The 12,591-nt window shown below is 37.0% G+C and overlaps 1 protein-coding gene across 1 annotated transcript in view; it reads right to left on the reverse strand.

The window, feature by feature from the left end:
• Positions 1-12,591, reverse strand: part of UGGT1 (UDP-glucose glycoprotein glucosyltransferase 1) — a 124,164-nt gene that overhangs the window by 63,674 nt on the left and 47,899 nt on the right. Inside the window, exons 12-17 of the mRNA XM_012649914.1 lie at positions 12,248-12,339; positions 10,300-10,450; positions 8,215-8,334; positions 6,948-7,033; positions 2,982-3,117; positions 498-644 (exon numbers count right to left, since the gene is read on the reverse strand). Of these exons, the coding sequence (XP_012505368.1) occupies positions 498-644; positions 2,982-3,117; positions 6,948-7,033; positions 8,215-8,334; positions 10,300-10,450; positions 12,248-12,339 (732 nt within the window). The remainder of the gene's footprint in view (positions 1-497; positions 645-2,981; positions 3,118-6,947; positions 7,034-8,214; positions 8,335-10,299; positions 10,451-12,247; positions 12,340-12,591) is intronic.

The following is a 12,591-nucleotide window of genomic DNA, read 5'->3' on the forward strand; positions in this document are numbered from 1 at the left end:
TCTGGGAGGCTGAGGCGGGCGGATTGTTTGAGCTCAGGAGTTCGAAACCAGACTGAGCAAGAGCGAGATCCCGTCTCTACTAAAAATAGAGAGAAATTAATTGGACAACTAAAAACATACAGAGAAATTATCCGGGCATGGTGGTGCATGTCTATAGTCCCAGCTACAGGCTGAGGCAGAAGGATCGCTTGAGCCCAGGAGTCTGAGGTTGCTGTGAGCTAGGCTGATGCCATGGCACTCACTCTAGCCCAGGCAAGAGTGAGACTCTGTCTCAAAAAAAAAAAGAAATTGTTTTCAATTTAATAGTTAATATGCAAGTGAAAAGTTGGTGGTATCTTCATAAAACTGAAATAAAAACTTTTTCAAATACTGAAGAGTGATCTGGTTTCTAATGTTAAGTAGTGAAACTCTTTCACCACCACCACCACCAGTATTACTAAAAGCTCCACAGAAGGGGAGGAAAGGACAATACAGTGCTGCAGTCAAACGAGAGGTGCCAAAGAATTGTTTACCTTCCGATTTTGGTCGTAAGCAGAATCAATCCCCAAAATGCTATTCACTTCTACATATGGATATTTCTTCTCCAGGACACTGACCACATGTTCAACTTTCACTTTTTCTCCGGTTCTCACCTTGTTATAGATCTAAAGAAAGAAAAACCATGTAACCAACTACGTTTTAAGTTCAAATTTCAAAGTGTTCATTACAAAATACTTCTGAGTGTAGAGGAAAACACGACTATTTTTCTTAAAAGGTCAAATTGGGACATGTTAGCAATTTTCCTTTTTCCATATACCTTATTAAGATGACTCCTTAGGTTAGAAACTAAATATTCTTAAAAAGACTTAATCAGTTCATGGTCATGGTAAGCCCCAAATACAAAAATATATTAGGAAAAATCTGAATAGGCCGGGCGCAGTGACTCAACCTGTAATCCTAGCACTCTGGGAGGCTGAGGAGGGAGGATTGCTTGAGCTCAGGAATTGGAGACCAGCCTGAGCAAGAGTAAGACGCCGTCTCTACTAAAAATAGAAAAAATTAGCCAGGCATGGTGGCGAATGCCTGTAGTGCCAGTTACTCGGGAGTCTGAGGCAGAAGGATTGCTTAAGCCCAGGAGTTTGAGGTTGCTGTGAGCTAGGCTGACACCACAGCACTCTAGCCTGGGTGACGGAGCAAGACTCTGTCTCAAAAAAAAAAAAAAAAAAAAAGAAAAGAAAAAGAAACATCTGAATACTTATAAGTAATCCCTGAAATAAAAACTCACATCCATGATGTTTGGGGGGAGGGAAAGTTGCAAAATATGTATGACATAATCTGCTTTTTAAAAACGAACCAAAAACAAATAAACAAAACTGTATCTATACAAACATGGTTAAGTATCTAGAAGGATACAAGGCAGCCTTTTAATGGTGCCTACCTTTAAGGACAATTAGGGAAGAGAGAGGGCGAGACAGAGAAATTTTAAATTAACATTACTTCAATTTTTTTATAGTGAACATGTATGACTTTTGCAATGAAAAATAAATAAAAAGAAAGGAAAACTCATATTTTCCTTTCCTTCATACACGTATCTATGGGAGGAGGGGAAACTTTAAAAAGTAGGCTTTAAAATACTTATTATTCTGAGTGATTTCTTTTCAACCTATTTCATTCTCCATAGCCCTGTTGATAACTACCTTCCCCATGATGTCTCAAGAAGATCACAGCAACAGCTCATCAACTAGTAATCCTGCCACTCTCTTTGCCCTTCCTCAGATCCATCTCCATACACTGCAGCAGAATGAGTTTTAAATGCAAGACCGATCCCTGAGCTCTGGATACCCCAGCTGCCTAGGTTACCATGGCCTCAAGGACTCGGCTCCCCCAATTCCACCTTGCTCTCACAATCCTCTTCTCAAGCCACACTAACAACCTGGAATCACTACCTCTGATTTGTAGCCGTGTCCCATGACTCCCATGCTTCTGCCTACATCCAGGTGGGACAACTTTCCATTCCACAAAAATGCCTGTGACCATCCCCCCAGGAGGGGTGAGGTCCTTGGGCAACCACAGATAATCGTGCTTTCCACACTGTATGACATCATCTGTTTGAATGTGTCCTCCCACTAGGTTGTAAGGTTTTTGTGGATAGGGACGAGGCTTACTATTCTTTGTGACCTTCCCCCACACACACAAAGCTAGTACCAGACCTGGCACATGGTGGGCCTTCAGTAAATGTTAGCCAAATAAATAAATGAACATTCTCACTAACAAAAAATGCTCCAAATGAATCTCTCGACAATAAATATAACATACATAATAAATAGCAGAATAACATCATGTTTAGCGGTAAAAGTGGTTAAAATCAATTACTTTAAACATGATTTTTTAAAATACTTGCCATTAATCTATAAACTGTCACTTGTAAAGCTGTTTATACTCAGAAAGAAAAAAAGACAACAAGGTGAATTCTTCGAACTTGAGCAAGTAAATGCCTTAAATATATACATAAATCATGGCATTTCAAAGTTACCAGTAAAAATGGAAAAACCAGACTGTTAGTAAGAATTTTATGATTGGAATATTAAACTAAATGCTAATCAAAAAATCATATGATAGCCTGGTCCCTCCCCTCCCCTCCCTTTCTCAAAAAAAAAAAAAATCATACAATAGTCTCAAAGGAAAAAAAGACTGTTTTTGAACAAGTAGAGAACATCACATTTGCCAAAAGGCATTAACTAGTGATTTCAAATTACCAAAGGGCAGAAGATTAAGATACACTAGGTCCTCCTAAGGAATCTTAGCAGAAATTGCAGCAATCTATTATTAACATTAGTGAATCAATAAAGTAAAGGCAAACCCTAAAATATAATACACAGTTTGTGCAAATAATTTACTCACTTTGTCTTTTTACAGAAATATAGAATCCCCTTAACATATATATAGTTTTCTAGAGTAAGTTAGATTTAAAAAATTATTTGCCATTTTGAACACAAACATACATGCGTCAGAACTTGGAAGGCATGATAATCATCCACTTCTTGGGCAACATAATTATACGCTCTAAGAACAGCCACTCCAGCATCTTGCATCCCATCAACATCTTCAGAGTCATTAACCACAAAGATAAAACCAATTCTGGAGGAGAAGAGGAAAGAAAAAAAAAGAAACATCTCAAAGAATGCACCCAGTTAAAAGAAATGGTATCCTTATACCTGCCTTGTATATTGTAGCTAATAGGAAAAAACTATCCTTAAGTGAAAAGCACAGTTCACATCCTACTCTAACATGGTTGTTACATACATCACAAAATAAAAAAGTAGGTTCTCAAACCTGGCTTAGACTTTTCCACTGTTAAAGCAAGCCATTTCTACATCATGAAAAGATTCCTTTACTAACATGAAGAGTGCTGCTACAGTTTTACGAGAAGATTTTGTTTTTTTTAAACAAAAATTAGGAGAAATAAGAATTTTCAGACTATAAAACAGAAAAGGGGGGATTTTGAGATTTAACACAGGCAATATGAGAATCACAGGTAAAAGAAAAGCAAAAAAAAAATATTTATAATTGTCCTACAACAAAAAGCTATAACCAAGGATAAAGTTTATTAACTTTTAAAATTTAAAATAAAGGAATATACCACAAAGAGATACTATTATACATCTACAGATTGGAGGCAAAAAAAGTCTTACAAAAGCAATTCAATGGACAAAGAATAGTCTTTTCAATAAATGGTGCTGGAATAGCCAGACATCCACAAGCAAAATAATAAATCTAGATACAGACCTTATACCCTTCACAAAAATTAACTAAAAGTGGATCACAGACTGAAATGCGAAACACAAAACTATAAAATTCCAAAGAAAACAGAAAAGAAAACTTAGGTTATGTTGGGTTTGGCAATGACATGTTAGACCTGAAAGCATGATCCATGAAAGACAAAACTGGTAAGTTGGGCTTCATTAAAATTGAAAATGTCTGCCCTGTAAAGGACACTATTAAGAAAATGAATGGATAAGCCACAGATTGGCAGAAAATCTTTGCAAAACATCCATCTGGTAAAGGACTGCAATCCAAAATATACAATAAACTCTTAAAACTCAACAATAAGAAAATAAACAACCAAATTAAAAAATGGGCCAAAGATCTGAGCAGACATTTCACTAAACAAGACAGATGGTAAATGAGTAAATGCTAAACATCACATGTCATTAGTGAACTGTAAATGAAAATAACAATGACATACCACTCACTACACACATATTAGAATGGCCAAAATCCAAAACACTGACAATACCAAGTGCTGGTGAGGATGTGGAGCATCAGGAACTCTCATTCACTGCTGGTGGGAATGCAAAATGGTGCAGCCACTTTGGAAGACAGTTTGGCAGTTTCTTACAAAACTAAGTATACTCTTCCACACGATGCAGCAACTGTGCTCCTCGATATTTACCCAAAGCAGCTGAAGGACTTATGTCCACACAAAAACCTGCACCTGGATGTTTATAGCAGCTTTATTCAAAAGTGCCAAAACTTGGAGGCAACCAAAATGTCCTTCAACAAGTAGATGGTTAAATAAATGGTCGTACATCCATATAAGGGAATTTTATCCAGTGATAAAAGGAAATGAGCTATCAAGCCACGAAAAGACACAGAGGAACCTTAAATGCACATTGCTAAGTGGAAGAAGCCAATCTGAAAAGGCTACATACTGTATGATTACAACTACATAACATTATGGAAAAGACAAAACTACAAAGACAGTAAAAAGATCAGTGGGTGCCAAAGATTTAGGAGAATGGAGGAAGAGACAAATAGGTACAGCACAGGAGATTTTTAGGGCAGTGAAACTAATCTGTATCAAACTGTATTATAAGGTGAACATTCAACATCTGTAAATGCCCACAGCATGTGCAACACAAACAGTGAATGTTAATGTAAACTATGAAGTTTGGTTAACAATAATGTGTCAGCATGTCTCTAAAAACTATAGTCTGTTATTTGAAAAAAATGAAGGCGCCAGGCACGGTAGCTCATGCCTGCAATCCCAGTACTTTGGGAGGCTGAAGCAGAAGGATTGCCTGAGGTCAGGAGTTCTAGACCAGCCTGGGCAACACAGCAAAAATTTTTTTAAAAAATTAGCCATACATGGCAGCATACACCTATAGTCCCAGCTAACGAGGAGCTCAAGGCGGGAGGACCTCTTGAGCCCAGGAGTTCAAGGTTACAGTGAGCTATGATCGGGCCAATGCACTCCAGCCTGGGTGACAGAGCGAGGCCCTGTCTCTAAAAAATCTATAAAAATAAAAATAAAGAGAGGTTATAGCCTAAAAATAGAAGAAAATATAAACAGATATATATCAAACATGAAACTGTTAATACCAGTTAGCTCTAAGGAGGTGTGTGTAGAGTGTGTATATATGTGGATGGGGATGGGTAGAGGGTTCATTTTTAGATAAAAATTGTGTTTTTTAAAATCCCACTTATGACAGAAATCATATATGATAGGCTATGGGTAGAAAGGACCAAATATTCTTATGCAAACAAACAAAAGAGCTAAAATCTAATTAGATCATCAGAACCTTATCTCCTCACACACTAATTACCCTTTCCCAAGATTCTAATTTCTAAAAAGAGCATCAGAGGTTTTCTGTTAGCTAAGCCAGAAACTTCAGACTTTTGTTTCTCCTGGGCCCAGTCCCTCATTAAGTATCACGAGGGAGTCCCTAGATTGTGCCCTCCCGCCCGCAGCCCCTGCCAACACAGCACATCAGCTCATACAAAGAATGAAAGAATAGCCTGTCCACCTAGGTCCCCCACCAACTATTTGCATGTTTCTCTGCTGCCTAAGGTGTCAAGGCCTTCTTGTCACCAATCTGAAGACCACATGCCTCTCGTCCCTCAATACAATTCAACAAATATTTAATTAGTGCCAACTGTGTACCATGACCACCTTCTATGCTCTTGTAGTTCTCTTTTAATCAAAACATAGCTCTGGTTATAACCATGTTATGTATTCTTCCATCTAACCAGATGTATTCATGTCTTGTAAGAAAAGTTGCAATGAATAAAAAAGCTCTCCTTTTCCAGCTATCAAAATCCTCTATCTTCCTCAAACCCTATCTGAAATCCACCTTCTCCATAAAACCATTGTGCTTCCCAAATATCACCGTTGACAATTTTTTGTTTCCCTGAAATTCCAAAGCACTTAAAACTAGTAGGACACAACCTAGCACTTGATCAAGTATCATCTTACAGTGTTTGAAAATATGCAAAGGATTTTTTCTATGAAGGTAAGAATATGGCTTATATATCATCCACAGCATGTAGCTCAGTGCTGGGCATGGAACACATAGTAATATTTATTGACTAAAGAGTTCTTTTCTTCTTTATTTTCATGTTTTCTAAGAATTCAAATTTCATCAACATGTAAAAGTACCAGAATTACTCAGAATGTAAGTGAAAATATCTTAGCACTTATACGTAAAACCTTAAAAAAAGGAACAGTGGAAACCCAGCCACTCAGTACACTGTTGGTAGATTTGTTAACACTAGTGAAATAAATGTGTCAGTTTGCATCTATGAAAGGGTGTGTAAACATCTAGTCCTTGACAGTCTAACAAAAGTTATTGGCAAAGCTCTGTATCTCTCCCTGAAAGTGGAAATAGGTATTGTGATGTGGAACTAACCCAGGAAAATTCCCTTCCACTGGGAAGCAAGCCAAGACCACATACTATTTTTACATGGGCTATTTATTAATAATTCAGTGGTGGTAAGCTTGAACTCATTGAGAATCAAATTCTCAGTCCCAAAAGATACTGGCTTCATACTGACTAGAAGATAAAACTGCCATTAACAATCCTGACTATTAATTATCCTACAATTAAGTAGCACCAGACTTGCATTTTAGAATGACAAACGAAACCTCAGCTAAATTAGATATATCATCAAATCGATACCAGTGTTACCTTAGTGGTATATGATTGCTGAGGAACATCTCAGCTGTGTTAATCAACTCTGCTGTGGTCTCATGTGCAGGATCAACTTTGAAAACCTGTGGGGGAAGGGAATGAACACATGAAATGACACTTATTCAAACGTCCCTGGGCCAACAGAAGCGCCACTAGTCTTTGTACATGAAGCCAACCTTTTTCCAGCTACTCTTGAACCACATAAAAGAAGAATTATACAAATAACAGTCACCTCCCTCTGTGTTCAAAGAATGTGGTACTGAAGGGCCAGGTGATTTTCTCATGGACTTACGCTGAAAACATGGGAACTATATTCCAGGTTACTGACACCTATTCTACCATACCAAACAAAAACAAGTTGTAGCAACTCTCCTGCCTTAGAAAATGGAGATTGCCTTTCTGCGTATTCATTTCTGAGGATCTCTGAATTAACAATTCATTTAGAATTCAATTCTTAGACCACAGTAATAGCTATCAGGAAAGCACACAAGCATTCGTTATGTGCTAAAGCAACTTACATACATATTCTCTCATTTAATAAAGTTCATACATACGATAAGAGAGAAAGAGGTTGAAATTTTCACTGGGAAGGAAAACAGTGGTTTCAAGAGAAAAGTGCAGAGGGCAGTTTCCCCTGCAGGTTCTGAGGAAGCCAACCTTGGCACTAACCTGCCCCTATCTCTTGCACAGCTGTGTGAGGGAAGGGAAAGAAGTGAGAAGGAAAGAAAGGGCCAACTAAGAACCTTCTTTCTCTTTCTCTCTCTCTAAAGCATTGAAAGAAGGAATAAGAAATAAGAGCTGACAAAAGACTTATTTAAAGGATTAAATTGAACTACTAAATTTTAGGGATTAAGATATTAAAGAAAAACAGTAGCAATATACACCTGAGGAAAAAGGAGAACTATTTTAAAGCTAAAACGACATTGCTAGGAACTTAAAACTGCTATAAAAAATATAAAGTCTTAAAATTTAAAACAAAGAAAACAACTAAAACCCAGTCTAACGCTTAGTGGTAAGGATGAAAAGCATTTGCTCATACGCCAGCCGGGGCGACGACGCCGCTGCTATATCTCACAGCCCTGCCAGGCGTCAGCACGTCCTAGAGCCCTTCTGTTTTAAACATACAGCATATTTGGTAGTGGCAGTGGTGGGGAGAAGCGGCTAGTAAAGGAGAGACGTGAACATTCTGCATATGACAAAAAGGTAGGGGAGAGGGCAAGGGAGAGACAGAGTTCATAGCCACATAATAAGAAATTTTACTTACCATGTTATGTAAGTTTTTCCTGATCTGCCGGATAACACCAGGAAAGGTGGGTCGAAGCAACTCCTGTAGACTAGAAGGCCACGAATTATATCTGTTGTCAACCTCCAGGTTGTTGACCCACTACAAAAAAAATAATATGACACGGTGCACACACACTTTAGTCACCAGTTAGTGAAATATGCAGTAATAACAATAAGACTTCAATTATTTTAAGAATCACATTTTCAAAGATACAAAGATCAAGTAGAAAAATGAGCGACTAAAAGACAAGCCACAGATTAGATGAAGGTATTTGCAACCTACAAAACCACTAAAGGACTAGTGCCAAGAATATGGATAGAAATCTAACATCAATAAAAAAGACAAGCAACCCATAGGAAATGGGTACAGGAAATGGAAATCGGTCAAGAATATGAATAAGAAATTTACAGAGGAAATCCAAATGAGTAATAGACATGAGTAAGACACACATCCTCAATTATAATCTAGGAACTCTGAACTAAAATCTCAATGATATTTCACACTCAATAGACTAAAAAAAATTTAAAGTTATCCAGGAGAGCTATAAGGTTCAACAACAAAGAAAAAAATTTAAAAGTTTGTTAATATCCAAGAATAGGCAAAGATATACAGCAGTGGGAATTCTCACCCAGTGCTGATGTCTGGAAAAATCAATATAGAGAACTGGACCTAATAAAGTTGAAGACTTCATTAGTACCCCACCACTAAGTATTATAGTTCTAGGTATCTAACCCAAATAAATTCTCACATGTATACACAAGGAGAAAGGTAAAAAGAGCCATTACAGCACTGCTTACAACAGCAAAAAATTAGAAACGACTCAATGTCCATAAAGAGAGCAATGGATAAATAAACAGTATGTACTCAGGGAAGGGTGGGAAGGTCTGTGTATATCTCCTTGCTCATGTATGCACAGTATACTTCTGGAAGAATATACAACTGATAATGCTTATTGCCTCTGCAGAGAAAAACTGGACTTTTTCACTACAAAGGTATATACTGCATCTTAAATTTTAAGCTATGAAACTATGATTTTTCAAATATGTAAATTATAACATATGATAAACTATATGTATCAACTTGCAAAAGTCTTCAGAAAACTGTTGAATAAAAAAGGAAGCTGAAGGATACTTGTAGGGCACTGGATTACCCAAATTTTTTAAATATTTAATAAGAAATAAAAGGATAAAATAGGGGACAAGAGGAATGTACATCAATTTCAGGAAAAGAATGACCTGTAGGAAGGAGAGAGGTGACTGGGAAGGGATATAAAGAGGCCTTCAACTGAAACTCTCTTCCCCCAAGAAACACGTTAATGTTATTCTCTTTACTCTTTAGAATCCAAAAACAGAAACAGAAAAACAAGATGACATTAACAAAGTATTCATCAAAATAACATTATAACACCAAATGAGAACTCAAGTAATGATCACCTACACTCTACCTTATTTTTCTTTCGATAAAATTTCTCTAAAATAAATGCAGTACAGAAACCAAGAAAAAAAAAGACTGGCATGCCCAGGCTGTTTTGGGCACATCAGCTCTACCCTCAATCTCATCTTCACCACGTCCACTCGAGATGGCACTATTCCCGACATTCTCTTCGGGAGATGACAAGATGAAGCCTCAGAGAGATCACACATAAATCCTTCGAATCTCGAATCTCAAAGTCCTACCGAAAGTTATTAACTTAAAAGTGACTATTTTTAATAGTTGCTCTAATTTACAAATATTGTCACAAAATCACATAAGATCTATACTCAACTGGGAAAATACAAACTTTACTAAAAATTCTTTACCAAGATACGCTCAGATGAATCCTAGGGGTATACTAAAGTGGAAAAAATCACTGTCTTAACCACATTAGCCACAATAACTCAACTTTTTGGAGCATTTAAGAGCCTATTTTATTATATACACAAATATATAATAAGCAGTTGTAAATCACTGACATCAACAAAATAGTTAGTGGGAAGAATTTAACTTTCATAAAAGATAGATTAGAAAACCATAATAAAGATATCTAGCCAGAATGTCCTTTAATCACCCTAAAAAAATACTCACTGAAATAGCAGGACTCCTGATGTCTACCGCATAGTCGGCCTCAGACGGCTGGATGTTCAGCTTCAAAACATTATGCAGAGAAAGGCCTTCTATTCCCAACCTATGCAGACCCTCCATTACCCGAGCTTCACTTCTCAACACATCAAAGAGACTGAAAAAAATAGATATTTAGTGGGAAAAACACTTTGAGATTGCCCTCAACAGAATTCCTTCGCCCTGCCCATAACTCATTTACCAGAAAAAAACTCTTAAAAACTCCTCACCATGAAAAAAATTTATCAGTTCAACCTCAATGCCAAATCAGAAATCAAAAAACAGGAAGCTCTTTCCCGTTTCATCTTGTCAAAGTATGCAGAAGAAATTAGGTAAGACTTGTTTCTTCACCCATATTTATCTATATTTATCAATGTACACATAAATTATCTCAAAGTATAAATGCACAATTTGAGAATGAAGTAATCCTAAATCTATACTTTACACTGCATATTTTTACATACATTAATCTCTCTGTATTATTTCTTACAACTGCATATGAATCTACAATTATCTAAAAATAAAGTTTAAAAAACACATCACGAAAAACAGATACTACATTATGTATGTTTAATATAAGTTTCAATATCAGTATCAACTTACACAGGCACACATATGACTACAGAAAAGAATTCGCACCCTTAGAGGTTTGCTGGGGGAGGCAGAAAAGACGGGGAGGAACACGAAAAAAAAAAAAAAAGGACAAAAACTTTACTTTTAGTTACTTTATCTCTGTTATTATTTGAAGTTATGTACATAAGCAAGTATTTAGTTTGTAATACTCTGGAAAATTACATGTCTATGTATTGTTTAAATAAATCACTCAACAAAAATACATATGGGCAATCTTTTTCTCTTTAATTAAATGAACCCCGTATCCACTGGATGTGCAATCTTTTAAGGATCCACAACTATTTTACTAACTTATCACTAGCCCTATAAAGCAATATATAGACATAAAAGCTTAATTAAAATAATTAATGTGAAAAATCTCTTACAGTGGGAACTGCTGCTTCTGACACATTACCATTAACTTTTTTTTTTTTTTTTTTTTTGATACAGAGTCTCACTGTGTTGCCTGGGCTAGAGTGCCGTGGCGTCATCTTAGCTCACAGCAACCTCAAACTCCTGGGCTCAAGCGATTCTCCTGCCTCAGCCTCCCAGGTAGCTGGGACTACAGGCATGCGCCATCATGCCCGGCTAGTTTTTTCTATATATTTTTAGTTGTCCAATTAATTTCTTTCTATTTTTAGTAGAGACGGGGTCTCGCTCTTGCTCAGGCTGGTTTCGAACTCCTGAGCTCAAACAATCCGTCCGCCTCGGCCTCCCAGAGTGCTAGGATTACAGGCGTGAGCGACCACGCCCGGCCCTACCATTAACTTTTGTTTTTACTATTAATATTATGAATCCATAGTGTCAACTGTGTCAACTTTAATTCCAAGAATAAAATCTGAATTCTTCCTAACTGTCCACAACCCCTCCCCCACTTAAATCATGGAGACAAACAGAGCAAATTAATCCTGAACCACATTTTAACAAAAAGTATTCAAATAATATATGTAGACTGGATGCCTTCTGAAACACTCAGAGTACTCTGAATAAACCTACTTCACACTGCACCAAAAGCCAAAGAACCTTTTCTTTTCTATGTTTCTACGGTTAACTGGAAAACTTTAGCTCTAAAAGGGAATCCCTGAAAACATTAAGGCTTTGATTGTCCACTGCGATACAAAACGGCAACATTCACAGTGCTCACCAGGCATAGCACGAGCCCACCACCATCATCCGCTCAGTGGGCCTGAGAAGTCCTCAGGCTTTGCATCATACCACATCAATGAGGAATGACAATCTGAACATGGCAGAAGGAGCTACACATTATAAAAAGTATTCCAAGAACAGAAAACATTATCCATACCTGAATATATCCTGTGTATCTAAATCAATGTGAAGTCCATTGATGAAGAGAGCTGAATCTCCAGGCTGTAAGCCTAAAGTTCCCTTGAAATACTAAAGAATTATAAAAATTATTAGGGAGCAGTGAGAGAATGTTTAACAAAAATTTCAGTGTTTCTGGGCTTTATTACTTGTACACATCTTGACATCCTATGGCAGGGTTAAGATTTTCTTCTATATACTCCCGCAGACCCTTCTTAGCAGTTACTACCCTGATTGAAACTTTGGGTTTATGAGACATACACCTCTCCTTTTTCTCCCTCCCTCCCTCATTCAGATGTTGATTAATACAACTGTTTTGTATAA

Source organism: Propithecus coquereli, unplaced genomic scaffold (assembly GCF_000956105.1).
Source record: "Propithecus coquereli isolate 6110/MARCELLA unplaced genomic scaffold, Pcoq_1.0 Scaffold307, whole genome shotgun sequence".
NCBI lineage: Eukaryota > Metazoa > Chordata > Mammalia > Primates > Indriidae > Propithecus > Propithecus coquereli.